The following is a 16,150-nucleotide window of genomic DNA, read 5'->3' as shown; positions in this document are numbered from 1 at the left end:
GGAATTTGATACAGGCCTGTCTGACCCACCCTGTCGCTTCCATCCAGACCTGGAGCAATCCCTGAGGGAGGATGGCCTCTAGAGGAGGTGTGGCAGCCCTACTCTCAGGGGACATATAGGCAGCAGAACATCCCCGCCCACCCTAACCAGGGAACAGTCAACCAAACAGCCATTCAGTGGGACCCTGAGTGAGAGCTAGGAGCTCAGCCCCCTGGAAGGTGGTCCTGGGCCACCTGTGCACAAGTCAGCAGGGACTAGCTGGGCTTGATTTACTTCTCAGCAGGGACTAGCTGGACGTGATAACCTGACCTGGAGGTCCAAAGGTCTGACTGCAGGTTAGTCCAGGCCTGCTCCTGAGGGTCCCTCTGATCCCTCCTTGGGCTCTCTTGCATGTCTGGGGAAGAAATGTGCTCCGAAGAGCCACCTGTCCAGAGGCTGTTATCTCCCAAATCGGAGGGTGTGCCGCTGAGGAGGAACTAGGATTCAGTCATGGCTCAGGCAGGCTGCAGCAGATGCCAGGCTCATAAAGGACTCCCAGGGATACCCTAGGACCTTCTCTTAGAGTTGGAGCCTGGAGGAATTCCAGTGGGCAGCCAGGATGGTGAGCTGGCCCCCTGCCTCCCACAGTCCCTGCCCCACACCCACCCTGTCCTCTCAGGAAGACGCCCCTGTTCTTGTCTGCTCCTCCTGAGGTGGCACCACTGGATGAGGGAGGCGGGGAAGGCCGCCTCCCGGCCTGCGTCCACCTGGGCTTCCTGGCTGCACCGGAGTCTCCGACGGCCACCCAGACAGAATTGTTCCTAAAGTCTCCGCCAGGCCCCATCCCGCAGGGAACGGTGCACAGATCTTGGTGAAGGCCCCAGGACACTTGGGTGGCTTTTCCCTGGGTTTACCGTGGCGTGCCAGGGCCGCCGCGAGGACGAAGGCACAGCGGCGCAAAGCCCGCGTCGGAACAGCGCGCACACGCGGCTCCCGCCCGCCCCGCGGCTCAGCTCGGGCTGAGCCTCACGCCCCGCTCCGGAAGCGGCGCCCCTTCCTCCCCTCCGACACCCCGCCTGCCACCTCCACCCGGCCAAGCAGCAATTACTCGCGAAGACGGCGGAGGGAGGGCCAATTAGTGCGGGAGACGCGGCGGATCCGCCGTGCCGCAGCTGACCGCAGCCCCCGCAGCGCCGCCGCCCCCGCCTCCGCTCTCCCGGCCCGGCAGACAGCGCCGGCCGCCTGGGAGCCCCGTGGGACCCGCCGTCGCCTCCCTCCAGCGGCAGTGATAGATCCAGTCGCCTGGCTCCGGGCCAGAGCCCGAGCGGACGCGAGGGCGCCGGGAGCTGAAACTCCCGCGGTGGCGGCGTGAGGACTGGGTCGGGAGTCGGGGGCGGCAGCGGAGGGGGGTCTCCCTCCCCCGAAGGGCTCCTGCGCCTGTGACGGCCCGAGCTTAGGCGCCAGTCAGCAGTCTCCCGGCTGGCGGGCGGCGGGCGGCAGGCGACGCGGTGGAGCGGAGCGGCCCCCAGTCTCTGGCAGCCGTGGAACCGGTGAGTTCTGCCCAAGCCCCTTGCGGTCTCGTGGTTCTCCTGGCTTCTGGCTCTCCAAGGTCCCACTAGGGCTGCCCGCGCGCAGAGCAGGTCCCTCCTGGTGCCCCCATGCTGGCTCGTGCCCCCGTGGCCGGAGGTGGGCAGGAATTTGAGTGGGCAGCGCAGGGCCACAAGCGTTCTTCACCGATGAATGAATCATGGACTTCCTTCCCTGGGTCCCGTGCCGTGACTAGCCACCTGTGGGCTCTAGAAGACCCAAAAGGGATCAATCCTGCCTTCCAAGAGCCCACAGGCTGCCAGGGGAGGTGCTCCAAGGGCCGGGCCGGGATCCCAAGTTTACAGAAGCTCTGAGGTCCAGGGAGGCATCAGGTGAAGGAAAGACGGCCTGGAAGAGGAGCAGTACGGTCAGGTGCTACCACTTCAAGGCTTCCTCTTTCCCAACTGAGCCCTTTCCAGCCCAAGCTGGACACACTGGGGTCCTGCAGTGAGGGACAAAGTAAGCTTATGCCCAAGACACGCTAGATGAGGCTGAAGTTTCTAGGAGAGAAGATGCAGCAGCGAGGGTTCAGGAGGAAGGTTCACAATTCTTCTGTTTCCCCCCATCAGTGCCACAGGGGGCTGTGTTAAAGGTGCTGAGGCTCCTGACCAGTGCTGGATGCAGTGGCATGGGGAGGGCAATGCAGAACCAAAGAATGAGTCCTTCGTGGGAGACAGCAAGCAAGTTCATAAAATAGTTGCACAGGACTAGGTGACAGATGAGGGAAGGGGAGGTAGAAGTTGAGAGAGACTCCTAGATGTCCTATTGTTCTAAGGAGTTTTAGACAAAAGCGGAGGCCAGGTCTGACGACTCCCTTTCCCCTATTCACTGGAGGGCTCCTAGGACACTCTGGCTGAGAGGTCTCCCACCCAGCCCAGCCTGGGGCTGGCTTTCCCCCACCCCCAGGGCCTGGGGGACCTCAGCCCCTACCCACCAGATCCATGAAAACGCCAAGAGGATGTGCTGTCCATGGTGGGGACAGAGGCAGGGCCCACTATTGCTGGGGAAACCTCTTCTCTCCCCAACTCCTCCATGGAAAGCTGATCAGGACAGGACTCAAGCTTCCTACTACTTACTCTCTAAAATCACATTGGTAACTCCATGGCCATAAGGAGATGGGTTTGGGCCCATTGGTCTGTGGGACAAATGGGGAGGGGAGGAAGACTCACTTGAAGCCTGAAAGAACTCAAGATCAGATGGTGTCACAGAGCAGAGTTCAACATGCCTCTTTTCCGACAAATTGGGAAACTGAATATTCCTGTCTTTGCCTATTCTTCTATGCGTGTCCTCAGGCAAGCCACTTGCCTCTCTGGGCCCAGTTCTCCTCATCCGTACATCTGGGAACAATCCCAGGAGGACCATACTCCAGCCCAGCCCCCTCCAGCTGTGGTCCAGGACTCATCCCTTCCCAGCTTTTGGCCACAGATGCTGGTGGAAAAGCATGCCAGCGACCTCACCAAGGAGCCACTGCATTATGGACCTACTGCTAAGGAGCAAGAACCCTTTTGAGGGGGAGCCTGGAGGTGGAGGAAAAGCCTTTCAGGAAATTAGCAGCACTGGCAGAAAAATTCATCAAAAGCTGATGGAGGCTCCTATGGCTGATTTATGTCTCTTGACTAAGGAACAACTCTTCTGGCCTGGAGGAAGTACTATAGCCTCCAGATCCTTCCAGAGACCCCAGACCCAAGACTCTGAACCTCTAACTCTGTTGCTGGGCATCTCCACATCTGCCAGAAACACCACCATCAATTTGCTACTCCCGGAAAATGGAACTCTGCTGTGCCAGGAAAGGTCACCGATGGGCAGGGATCTTGAGTTTTAATACAACTCTTCCTCTGCTGTGTGACCTCAGACATTCAAATGGCCTTTCTAATCCTTCCTTCCAGGAGAAATCCTAACTACCTAGGCTTTAGGCAACCAATACATCTACAATACTCAGCATATCTGGGAAAAGAATAATTTTTTTCAAAGAGAGATGATGCAAACATACCCAAACAACTCTTGGTAGTGGGAGTCTAATGTGAGAAGACTGGAAACAGTCAGGAACCCCTTGTCAGGAGGAGGCACAGTCCTCCCTCCCTCTCACAGAGCCCAGGTAGGGCAAACAGAAGAGCTATTGCAATATGCACCTCCAGGGGGCACCACTTACCTGGTTTACCGCGTGAATGAGAGCCTGGCTGGAACCTCGGTTCCAGCTCTGCCTCTTCTGGGCTTACCCCCCCCCCCCCCCACACACACACCCTTACACCACACATGCCTTTCACTGGGACATTGCTTGCTCACTACCTAACCAAAGCATCCACACTGGGCAGTCTTTGCAGCCCAATGGACTCCCCCAGCCCATCCTCGGCTGCCTTCAGCTCCCAGAGCTGGTTGCCCCCAAGTCATTTGATGCTAAAAGAAGCAGGATCCTTTGAAAGATCTTTGCACATAGCAGCCCCAGAGCCTCAGGAAATCCCCTTCCAGGGCCACACCTTGATTCCGTCATTGCCCTTCCCCTGGCTCAGCTACGAAAGGAGGCAAGGCCCAGGCAGCTACCCTCTGCTATGGGAGAGCATGTGCTCCTTTTCTAGAGTTCCTTTTCTGGCCCCTTCTCAGCTCATTTTATGGTATTTTAAATTGACCTTGTATGAACTCAAATTGTTACCCTGCACTTTCCTTGACTGCCAACATTTATAGTTGGCTTTGTATCAAAGTATGGAGTTGGAAAATCCTAGAATTCCAAAACCAGAAGGGACCTTTAAGATTGCCATATGCCACCGTTCTTTGAGAGCTTGTAACTTTGTGCCAGGAACGAATCCAGGTATCATCTAGTGTTTTTGCCTGCCTAGTACATCCGTTCATGCAATGTTACCCTCTCAACAGCAGTTCAATGTCCACAGGTCAGGGATGAAGAGGTAACCCAAAGTATTAAAGTCTATTAAAGTCAAACCGAGATTTTTGGAAAGAACAGTTTTCACCATTGGAGGATAAGTCAGCATGTGAATAAAACTAAAACAGAGAAACAGAACCAAGAGACCAAGAGAGACAGAGACACAGGCAGACAGATTTCTGGAGCCAGTGCTTGAACACCTAGATCCAGCCATGTCTGAAGTCACTTAATACACCCAGAGTTGTCAGCTAACTGAGCTAATACCTTCCCTTTTCTATGTAAGCCAGTTTTTAAAAAAGATTTATTTTAGTGGGGAGGAGCAGAGGGAGAGGGAAGAAAAACCCAAGCAGGCTCTGTGCTAAGTGCAGAGCCTCATGTGGGGACTCAGTCCCACAACCTTGAGATCACAACCTGAGCCGAAACCAAGAGTCGGACGCTTAACTGACTGTGCCACCAAGAAACGCCTGCATAAGGCAACTCTAACTGGGTTTATGTCACTTGAAACCAAAACAGTCCTGACAGACACAAGTAGATGCCTTTGTCCTTAATTTATAGATTAAAAAACTGAGTAGCCAGCTAGCTCTAGGATCTTAGACAAGCCATGAAAGGTCTCTGACATCAAGTTACTCTAACAAAGAATAAAGAGACTGAATTCCTTTAACTTCAGGACACCTTTGCTCTTCTGGGATCTCTCTCTGTGCGTCTATCTGGCTGTTTGCCTTTAAATAAGGTAGTCACTTGTTCTGAGTCCCAATTTTCTGAATTGCAAAATAGGACAGTAATTCCTTTCCTCCTTACTGGGAAGGAATTTAGGAAAGTCCAATGACAGAGTGTTTGGAAATTTACTTTTACTAAAGCAAATGTTACACAGTGTCCATATTTTACAAGTGAGGAATCTCAACTCATACCAGACAACCACTGATGTCTACAAATGGTTCATGTCTCTTCCAAAACAGTTTTTTTTTAAGATTTTATTTATTCATTTGACAGACAGAGATCACAAGTATGCAGAGAGGCAGGCAGAGAGAGAGGAGGAAGCAGGCTCCCCGCTGAGGAGAGAGCCCGACGCGGGGTTTGATTTCAGGACCCTGAGATCATGACCTGAGCCGAAAGCAGAGGCTTTAACCCAGGCGCCCCTCCAAAACAGTTTTTAAAAGGTTTTTTAAAATAAAACTTAACAAGAGCTCCTGCTTGGCTGGCTCAGTCAATGGAGTATGTGACTCTTGATCTCATGGTAGTAAGTTTGAACCCCACACTGGGTGTAGAGATTACTTAAAGATAAAATCTTTAAGCATCTGGGTGACTCGGTCCATTAAGCATCTTCCTTCAGCTCAGGTCATGATCCCAGAGTCCTGGGATCAAGCCCCACATCAGACTCCCTGCTCAGTGGGGAGTCTGGTTCTCCCTCTACCCATCCCACCTGCTTGTGCTCTCTTTCTCCCTCTCACATAAATAAATAAAATCTTTAAAAACATAAAATAAAATCTTTAAATAACTAAATAAAACTTTGCAAGACCTTAAAACACGTTTATAAAGTGACTTCCCCACAGCGCCTCATCGTCCAGACTCTAAGTTAGGTCGCACCCAGGTATATACTAAGGGAGATGGCCCTGGGTGAAACTCTGTTGGGAATAACTCTTTGTCACTGTCATAGGGTCAAGTTCTCTAGGAAGTTTTGCTTGCAAGATGTTTATTAAGGAGTGCCTTTGGGATCAAAACATGTTGATGAGAGAGGAAAAAACAAAATTGGGTAGAGGAAGAAGTGAAGTTATACACCGCCCAACAACAGCTTCAGGGAGCCTGAGAGTTCATATGGCCCATCAGCATTGCTCTGCTGGGCCTTTATCCACCCATCACTGGGGCGCCTGGGTGGCTCAGTGGGTTAAAGGCTCTGCCTTCGGCTCAGGTCGTGGTCTCAGGGTCCTGGAATTGAGCCCTGCATCGGGCTCTCTGCTCAGCGGGGAAGCTGCTTCCTCCTCCCTCTCTCTCTCTCTGCCTGCCTCTCTGCCTACTTGTGATCTCTGTCTGTCAAATAAATAACTAAAATCTTTAAAAAAAAATGTCTACACCCACCAACAGTCATTGGATATAAGGTGCCTAGAAAAGAAGAATGACTTGCAGGTAGCTCTCTGTAGCTCAGGGAATCTCAGAAAGGGCTGAGAGCAATCCCAGCTGCTCAGGTAATAAGTTCTTCACTGAAGAGGGATCTAGGTGGCTCATCTCTGTGTCCATCTCAATCACTAACACTACCTAAGGCTCAGGTACTTCTGGAAGTTCCCCTGGGGTAGGAGGAGCAAGCTTCCCTAGCATCAGGTGGGCTAGGGAAGCTATCAGGTGCCTTTGAGGAGATTGGGTCCAGTCTCCATCAGGCATTGGTGTGTGGCAGTCATTCTCCCAGTATAGTTCTCAGAGGCCTCTGACCCCACATTTTGTTGTTTCTTGTTTTTTAAGATTTTTTATGTATTTATTTGAGGGAGAGAGAGTGAGCATGAGAAAGACAGAGAGCACAAGCAGGGGTAGGGACAGAGGAAAGCCCAATGCGGGGCTCAATCCCAGGACCCTGGGATCATGTCTCAAGGGCAGACGCTTAACACACTGACCCACCCAGGTACCCCTGACTCCACATTTAATGAAAGAGTATTTAAAAAAAAAAAAAAAGAGTATTAATTTGCCTGGCTGAGAAAGGGAGGAAAAAAACAAGCTAAACAGAGGAAGCTAGCTAGGACTAGAACAGTCTGAAGCCAAACAAACACATTGCCCATTTACCCAGAAGTATCATCTAGAAGATGAGAATTATTGTCTGCTTTATTTGTCCCTCTTGTGTTCCTAGAGGGAAGGCAGGCTGGTGAGGAGGCTGTCGGCTAGTAATTCTGTCTATTTGCAAGACACTATTACAGCATGATGGGAAACCCTGCTTGCCAGCATGGTTTGGAGCTTGGGAAATTTGGGGAATAATCCAAGAACAGGACACGGTGTCGGTGTCGAGGCATCATCAGCACGGAGACAAAAGGAGAGAAGGTAAAAGAGAATGTATTTGGATTCAAGAGTCGATAATGAGCCAGAAGTGAATGTTGAATTATTCAACCTCCTTTATTGATCCATTGATCTCTATCTGCAGGTCTTGGTTTATTCTTGGTTGGCGTTTCCTGTGTCTGAGACACTGAGAAGAGAAATGGGGGAAGGAAGGATTTTTAAGACTCAAGAAGAAAGAAAATTCACTGCCAAAGAGAAATTTGGCAACAGATATCAGAAACCTTAAAATGTCAGTACTTTATGACACAATGGTTCTACTTCTGGAAATTAACCCTAAAAACACTATCCAAAACTTTTAAGAAAAATCCTTAAGCACCATGATGTTCACAGAAGCCAATTTTATACCAGCGAATAATAGGAAACAACGTGAATAAATGCCCAACATAGGAGATCAGCCAGGATGTCATTAGGATTTTTATATGATTACATGGGAAGATATCTATGCCATAAGGTTAGATTATAACAGTATCCAAAACTGTTCTTTTTTGTTGTTGTTTTTTAAGATTTTATTTATTTATTTGACAGAGAGAGAATGAACGAGAGAGGAAACACAAGCAGGAGGAGTGGGAGAAGGAGGAGAAGGCTTCCCCCTAAGCAGAGGGCCCTATGTGGGGCTCAATCCCAGGACCCTGGGATCATGACCTGAGCTGAAGGCAGATGCTTTAATGTCTGAGCCACCCGGGTGCCCCCAAAACTGTTCCTATAGAATATCATAACTATGTAAAGAAATGTAGATGGAGAAAGTCCAAAGAACATATGCTTAAATGTAGCAATGATTGTTCTGGGGTGGTGAGACTCTCTTTCTATACTTACTAAGTTTTCTACAAAAATATGCACAAGTTTTAAATAATTTTTAAAAAATGGAAGGGTGGGGCAAGAGACACCCATATGAAGGCTGCACAGTAGTAAAATGAACACAAATTAGTGGGGAATCAAATCTTGCCAGGGTGCTGCTATGTCCTGTGTGTGCTGACCATCTCCCTGATTCGTCTATGTGTTGTATGGACCCAAATGATAGAGTGAGGGACGCTGTGGGTAGTGAGTCTATGGAGGACAATCAAAGGTCCCTGAACTTGTATTTAAAGAAAAAGTGTGAGTTTTCACAGAAGAGAAAGGGGAGGAAGTCATGCTAGACAGAAGGTACAGTAAGAGCAAAGGCACTGAGGCATGTGGAAATGTAAACAGGTCAGAACAGCTGGACTATGTGGCCAATAATGGGAGATGGAATTGGAAAGGAAAGGAAGTTGTGAATGCTGGGCTGAGGGCTCTAGCCTTCCTGCAGAGACAAATCAGAGGCTTGGGGGAGGGGCTTGGGGGATGGGCAGTGCGGTTAGAGCTCACCCCTGCCATTCTCTAGTCCCCTAGTCTCCTCTGTTTCCCATCACCAGCCAGAAACTCAGAGAGCAGGGGAGGAGAAGGGGAGAAGTCCCAAATAGCCCTCAAAGACTGGTCAGCCAGGCCTCCTGACCCCAGTCTGGCCCTCTTCCCAGTATGCGAGGCTCGGTCCCCATCCCCAGGCATCCAGACAAACCCCTCCGCCTCCCATGACAAAGAGGCTCGCTTGGAGCCTGGGCAAGATTTGCAAACGTCAAACTTGTAATTACAAGGATGAAATCATCTGGTTCCTTTTAAGCAAACGGGTTTATTGATCCCAACACTGAAGAAATGCTATTCTAGGGAAACTTGCTCCTCTCGGTTTTCCTCTCCCTCTGGGATGGCTGGGCTGGTGGGGGAGGGTAGCAGGGGAGCCAAGAAGGGGGAGAACCTCCTGGGAGGGGAAATTCTTAAGGGCTTAGGGGTAAATTTTATAGTGTAGATAGATTTTATCTCAAAAAAAGAATTCCTTAGGGCCCAGGAAACTGCCTGGCGGTTTGAGCAGATGAGTCCCTCATCCTGGACTTGGGCCCTTCTCCATCCCCAAACTAGAAGCTAGGTAGAGCTGGGGTGTTAGGAGCTGTGGCAGCCACTGAATTCCCTTCTTTCCCCTCCCGCCGTCAAGTCTCATTTGTGGTTCCAGATCCTATTTCAGCTTCAAGATGGCACAATATTTCCTCAGTAACTGAAAGGAAACTCTTTCCTTAGAAAAAATGTACTAGAGGCTCAGGGGCCTGGGAAGACCTCACCCTCTGTATGAGGCGAGGCAGATGTGGGGAGCTGCCAATACCACACCTGGATAAAGCCATCCTTTCTGCTCACTTAAGGAGGCAGGATGTCTAGTCTAGGCTTTGACCTTCCAAGCCAACAAAGGACAAACAGATGGGCTCAGGGGACAGGAATGCACAATCATCGAGGTCAAGAAACACATCCTGCCACAAGGTCCACAATAGGATCCCTTCATTCAGCCTGTCGGGGACCCTTTGGGAACATGGTAGGGTGCTCCAGAAGGAATGACCTCCAGTTGCCACTGTCCACCACCTCGCAGTTCAGCCAGAGAGAGGAGCAGTACTTTCAGCAGCTCCACCAGCGGATGTCTTAGGGCAGAACAGTTAAGAGCACAGCCCGGGGATGGCCAGCCCTTCTGAACATCAGTTCCTTCATCTGTAAAATAAAGTCAATCTTACCAAACTTGCAGGGTTATGGTGAGGAGTGAATGAAGATGATATACCCCAATGCCATTTTGTTATCTCTGCTGAGTCAAGGTCTTGTCACTGTCCTATGATCACTTATTTATTGTTTCAAAGCCTCTGTTTCCTCATCTGTCCAGTTAGGACAAGAAAACTTGTCTTAGAAAGTGGTTCTCTGAATTAACTGAGATAAGGGATATAAAAGCATCCAGCTCACAGCTTCACAGGTGAGCCGAACGATTGAGGGTTCCCATCCCCTGCTCAGTGTTACTGCGCATTCTCTGCCCATCCATTCAAGATGGGTCAGGGAGTCCTGTAGGAGCAGCTATCCACCCAGGAAGATAGGAAAAAGAGGCCCTGGGCACGCTGAATCCTTAGGAAAGGAAGGATCCAAATGGCAGGGCTTCAGAGACAGTTCAGCCCGGTTTGGGGTGTTTCTAGGCAAGGAACAGACAGCCACAGGCTTCCATCTATGGACTGACCCTACTAGAGCTGGCTCTTAGCAAACCCCTCCATGGGGTCATGGCTGGACCAATCTATACCCAGCTGGACAGAAACACAGAGTTAAATATACCTGACACAGGTGATATTTTCCATTATTAATTTCCTCATCTAATTTTTAAAATAAGTGAAAAAAACTTGTGCAACAACAAAAAAAGGCATACAGAGGTCAGCCGAGGAGATGGCCTCCTCCAGCCTGCGGCTGGTTTCCCAGTCGTCCTGGCTGGTTGGACGCCAGACAATGCCGAGTGGGTTATCCTGTGGCCTGGAGTTGCCAAAGGCTGTCTGTGGTGTTGCTGTTCTGGATCTGCCTGGCAGGCTTTCTCAGCCCTTTCCCTCAGGACATCATTCCCCACCCCCATGAGGCTGATGGTTCATGTACTCTGCTCCGTTTTGTACTCCCACCCCTCCGCTAAGATCAGCTACAAGTTCATGGCCCTACCTGGACACACCGAGGAGTAAGAGTGCTGCCTTGTGGATCATTCTTTAGAGGTAGAAATGGAAAATTTTATACTAATGTCTACCTTAAAGGAATATGAGGGTGTCGAATGGTGACATGGGATATACTATCTGAGGCTGCCCATCCCAGTTCCCCCAAGTGCTGATGGGAGAGCAAGCTGGCCCATGTCATCATATCACCCTGCACATGGTGATTTGGTAGAGGGAAGAGTATGTGACACAGACTGGGCCAATCCAAGTCCTTCCCAGAAATTTTATGACTTGGAGAAGTGGCTGCTCCCATCCTTTGCCAGGAAATGGACACCATTGAAGGGTGCTTGAGAAAGGCAAGCAGGTGAGAAGAAATGGAAAAACGGGGAAAAAAACCCAGGAGACTATCCCTCCCTCTGTGTGATTTATTTACTTAAAATAAAATGAAACCCTTTCTTTAAGTTTATTGTTTGAATTGGGTTTCTGTCACTTGCAATTGAAAGAGAACTGAGGGACTATTTAGAAATAGATGGAGGCCCAATGGTAGTATTTGGTGACATCCACATCTGTACCTTTTCTATTTGTGCACATTCATATATTCACACAGGTTTGATGTGGGCCCGGTAAGAATGCCCTTGGAGAGGGTTGATTCTATCTTTGCTATTCAGAAAGTGTTTGTTAAAACCACCAGCTTACAGGTTTGACTTCGCTGAAAACTCCCTTCCTGACCTTGGGCAATTGATCCATCTCTGGATCTCAGTTAGGGTGACCAACCATCCCAGTTTGCAAGGAGCTGAGTGGTTTCCTAGGACATGGGACTTCCACTGTTAAAACCAGGACAGTCTCTGGAAAACCCAACACTTGGTCACCCTAGCTCAGTTCCGCATGTGCAAAACTGAGAATGAACTAGGCAGGGGTAGGAAATTCTGCCAAATCCTGTGTTAGGGCCGGCATTGTATCCTCATTGTCCTTTGCAATATGGCCAGCTACTGTCAGTTAGAGTTGGCACCTATTTGCCATCCTTGCACTGAGTTTTTGACACGCTGGAATTTTAAGGACCAGAATTTATTGAGGATCAACTTTTAGTCAACCTCTGCCATAAATCCCATATCAAACTCTCTCCAGCTTGGGCCAAATAACTCCCTTAAAACTTGTGGATCTTTTTTAGGGTTTCATTGCACATTTGGGTAAATAGATGGACTGGCATTAGGTTTACATACAATTCAGCTTTTCTTCTTTGGAGACTTGTTTATTGAATGCTCATTATGTGTTGCACTCTCACGCTAACCCTGAGAGCTTGTGTCTGCATTTTGCAAATGGGCAAACTGAGGCTTAGCGTCCAGGGCTCGTTTCAGGCTCGTGTAAACAGTGAAGTGAGATTCCAGACAAGTACCCTCTGACTCCCAACAACAGCTCCGACCTTTCCATTACGATGTGGATTCAGTTAGATTCTGTGGTGTTACCACCTTTAGTCTTTGCTAGGTGCAGCCTACATCCCTCCCCGTCGGTTTTGGGATACAAAGTCCCCAAGGACCTAAGTTTCCTCACGTTCAGGTGACAATCTGGGGTCACTCCGAGCAGCTGAGGAACCCAAAAGTTCCATACAGTCGACGGAAAGGACCCGCGCGGGCCGCTCCTCGTCTCTAAGGTCCGGGCAGATGCCCGCAGAGCGATTCTACACAGAGCAGCCCGCGGGCGGCTAAAGGAGCGAGAGGGCCGCGCAGCGGGAGGAGCTCTGGTTCGCCGCAGCCTAGCCGCCCCGCAAGCGGGCGGGCGGCGCATGCGCGGCGCGGGTCGCAGAGTTGTGAATGGTGCGTTTTGTTTGCTGGAGTTTGGGGCGGGCGGGCGCGCGAGGAGGAGGGGTGGGGCCGACCGGGGCGGGGCGGACGGGCGGGCTTGCGAGGTGGGCGGCGAGAGGAAGTGGCGGCGGCGGCGGCCGGGGGCGGCGAGTGCTGGGTTCGCGCGGGCGGTAGGCAACGGCTAAGGCAGCGGTGGCGTGGGCTGGGCTCTAGCGGGCGGCGGCATCTCAGACTCCCGGGAGCGGGAGCCCACGCGGGCGGGCGCCTGAAACAAAGGAAAGCCAGAGTCAGGGCGCCGCGGGTGGGCGGTCAGTCGGTCAGCGTGAAGCCGGCCAGCGGGTGCCGCGCAAGCCCGGAGCCCGGTCGGCCGGCGCTGCCTCAGGGCGGGAAGATGCCGCGCGTCGTGCCCGACCAGAGAAGCAAGTTCGAGAACGAGGAGTTCTTCAGGAAGCTGAGCCGCGAATGCGAGGTGAGGCAGGCGGGCGGCTTGGAGGCCGCAGCGCGCCCCGAGTGGGCCTGGGCGGAGAAAAGTTTGGGCGGCGCAGCCCTGGGCAGCCCGGCGGACGGGCAATCTCGCCCGGGCAGCCGCCAGCCCGCAGACTCTGCTTGCCCTTATCTGCGCCGCGCGGGGCGGGCGGGCGAGCAGGCGGCGTCGCGGATTTGGCTCCTGATTTCGGGCCGTCTCTGCCTTGCAGATTAAGTACACGGGCTTCAGGGACCGGCCCCACGAGGAGCGCCAGGCGCGCTTCCAGAACGCCTGCCGCGACGGCCGCTCGGAAATCGTAAGTCGGCGGGGTAGGGGCGCGGGGGGCCCGGGGCGCGGGGACCGAGGCGCGCGCGGGTCACTTGTTGCGCGGGGAGCCGCCGCGGCCCAGGCCGGTTCCGGACCGCGCCGCGGACGCCGCGACTCCCGGAACTGAGCGGGCGCCGTCTCACTTCCTACTCGGGATTCAAAATGCGAAACCAGACACTGGCGGGCCGCGTCCTCGCGGGGAGACGCTTCCCTGTGGCTCTCTGCGGGCGGGTTGTGTTTCCCAGACGCGGCTCGGCCAACAGTTTGTCGCGAGGAGAACTCACTCCCGAGCCCCACTAAACAGGGAGAGGTCTTTGTAAGGGCTGTGTCACTCATTAAGGGGTAGGGTATTTGTCAGGGAGAAAACACCCATGCGGAAAAAGAACGGGGCTTCATTCAAAGATCTGATTCCTGGGCGAGAGTCAGTTTCTCAGGACGCTAGGTTTGTTGTTAAATCTGTTTGCGAAGCTGTTTAACCGCCAGTATAGCTGAGAAGCTTTATAACCAGTCATCTATTGTCCTAATAGAGACAAACAAGCCCTGAAGACTGAGCCATCTTATTTTCTTAGAATGTTAAGGCTCAGGAGAATCAGAAACCATCATCATCTTTTTTCAAACCTCAGAAACGTATCCCGTTTAGTGCCGCAGTTCCTGAAGAATCGCATGGGTTTGTGAAACCCACAGCTGATCTGGAGGCCTGTGTTTTAGGGGGTGAATTCAGTGCGCTTCACCTTCACCAAACCTTACCTTAGGGGAAAAAAAAGCTCAAGTGTCTCATCGTCTTTTTGGTTTGTCTTATTGGAGATGCTAACGGGGGGGGGGGGAGCCAAAGATAAGTAGGAAGAAGCTAAAGAAAAGAGATCTTACTAATTAAAAGACAGAAGTCGAAGTGCTGTCTAATGGAATGCAGTTATCTATTCTGAACTGGGCCCATGGCATTTGCAGAGACTTGAAGCAGTGGTAGAGTTTGAATTTGGGTTAACAATAGGAGGACATATTGGAACATTTGCCCCCCCCCACCCCTTATAGACAATATATTTTATTGAAAAACAATTCACATACCATAAAATTCTCCCTCTTCATCACCTAAATCAAATTTATTTTTAAGAATATTTTTCTATTTAAAATGAAGACTTTTTAGAACTGTATTACAGATCATGTGAAGATACTGGCTAAATCTATTAGGAGCTCTAGAATATTTGGTCATTAGTGCCTGTTATGTAAGTAAAACACTTCCAAGTTTCTTGAGTAGTTATAATAGTTCATGATTAAAATGCCTAAGACATACTTTCGGTTTTGGCCTGAGTGATAGAAGAATCATTCATTGGTTGATCCAGTGATAAATTATTCGTTGTCTGGGCTTCCTTTTGCAAAAGGTGGATGGTATACCTAACCAGTGGATTTCCTGGAGTTAATTAATGTAAGTGTGAAGGATGAGGTACAAAGTACTTCCTGATATTTAGAGCTGAGGGGGTTTTTCGGGGAGGACCTATAAAGTATAGTTATTAGGTTGTTTTCTGTCACATCAGAAACTTTACTGAGTATAATTGTGAATTGGGAGTATAATTTAACCCACAGTAGATCCGAATTGCTATATTATAATATTATTGTAATATTATAGTAGTATTATAGGTTGCTTGTATTTATCATAAGTTTCTTTCCAGGGATAAATCAGATAGACTTTTTAGGCCTTTCTCTCTTCCAGATATCTGATCCTATGAATTTTAATAAGTTCTTAATATCTGACAAGTATTAAAAGTTAAAGGAGGGTAGGTTGAGTTCTGTGTAATATTCTCACTTAATATAGCATACATGTCTTTATTTGTTGAATAATGTAATTATTTGTAATTTGGGAAGGAATTTCACATTTCCTCCTTTTTCTAGCCCCCCCCTTTAATTCAGTATTCTTCACATTTAAATGACAGGATCCCTAGCTCCTAGAGGGTACAGACCACATTAACTGTGGTGTATACATTATTATACTCTCCTCTAAACAGGTACTCTGCATAACGTCTTTTGTATCATAGCTACTTGATTAATTGAATTTAGAGGTTACTTAATATAATGCCTAAAATTTGTCTTTTTAGTTAGGAACAGGCTGTGGTTTTCACTTATTTGGTTGTGGAAAATAGGTGCGGAGAAGGTATTATTTTGACTCTGTTTTGACGGCAGCTATATACAGTAAAAATATGTTGTGTAATTGCCAAAACTGTTATCAATCCCCCCCCCCTTTTTTACTCTTTTAATTTTGAACATCTCCTTAGTGTATCATTGAGACTAAGGAATTTATTTTGTATTTAAATAGTTGTGGTCATAACTATAAAACTTACCCAGACTCCTTATCATAGCATGAATAAAAGTGATTATGGGTAAGGGGTAGAATCTATTTGGTCTGTTTTATTCCTCATGTAAGTTTTATTGTGGTAAGAGTGTTGGGAGAAGTCTTCAACACTAATGGTAAATTAAAGAATTCAGGTATGGTGATGACTGAGACAGCAGTAAAAACTATATATTTTTAGTCCTGAAGATGGAAGGATAAAGGTATGTTGAATTGGCTTAAAGTGTGTTATTTTACAATTTGTGAAACCTGTAG

At 49.7% G+C, this 16,150-nt stretch overlaps 1 protein-coding gene and 1 long non-coding RNA gene across 3 annotated transcripts in view; both read left to right on the top strand.

Moving 5' to 3' along the window:
• The first annotated feature begins 362 nt into the window (after positions 1-362).
• On the top strand, positions 363-8,108 carry LOC131818236 (uncharacterized). The gene is made up of 3 exons (XR_009348741.1): positions 363-1,529; positions 7,269-7,456; positions 7,557-8,108. It is a non-coding gene; the product is annotated as an uncharacterized LOC131818236 (long non-coding RNA).
• A 4,760-nt stretch (positions 8,109-12,868) lies between these two features.
• Positions 12,869-16,150, top strand: part of CBFB (core-binding factor subunit beta) — a 61,823-nt gene continuing 58,541 nt past the window's right edge. Inside the window, exons 1-2 of one of the 2 annotated variants that reach the window (XM_059151789.1) lie at positions 12,869-13,233; positions 13,460-13,546. In XM_059151789.1, the coding sequence (XP_059007772.1) occupies positions 13,156-13,233; positions 13,460-13,546 (165 nt within the window). In that variant the 5' untranslated portion in view covers positions 12,869-13,155. The remainder of the gene's footprint in view (positions 13,234-13,459; positions 13,547-16,150) is intronic. The other variant, XM_059151790.1, reaches the window with a different exon arrangement.

The sequence above is a fragment of the Mustela lutreola genome, chromosome 16, assembly GCF_030435805.1.
Source record: "Mustela lutreola isolate mMusLut2 chromosome 16, mMusLut2.pri, whole genome shotgun sequence".
Lineage (NCBI taxonomy): Eukaryota > Metazoa > Chordata > Mammalia > Carnivora > Mustelidae > Mustela > Mustela lutreola.
The sequence above is the reverse complement of the archived record's forward strand: the minus strand, read 5'-3'. Positions and strand labels throughout refer to the sequence as shown.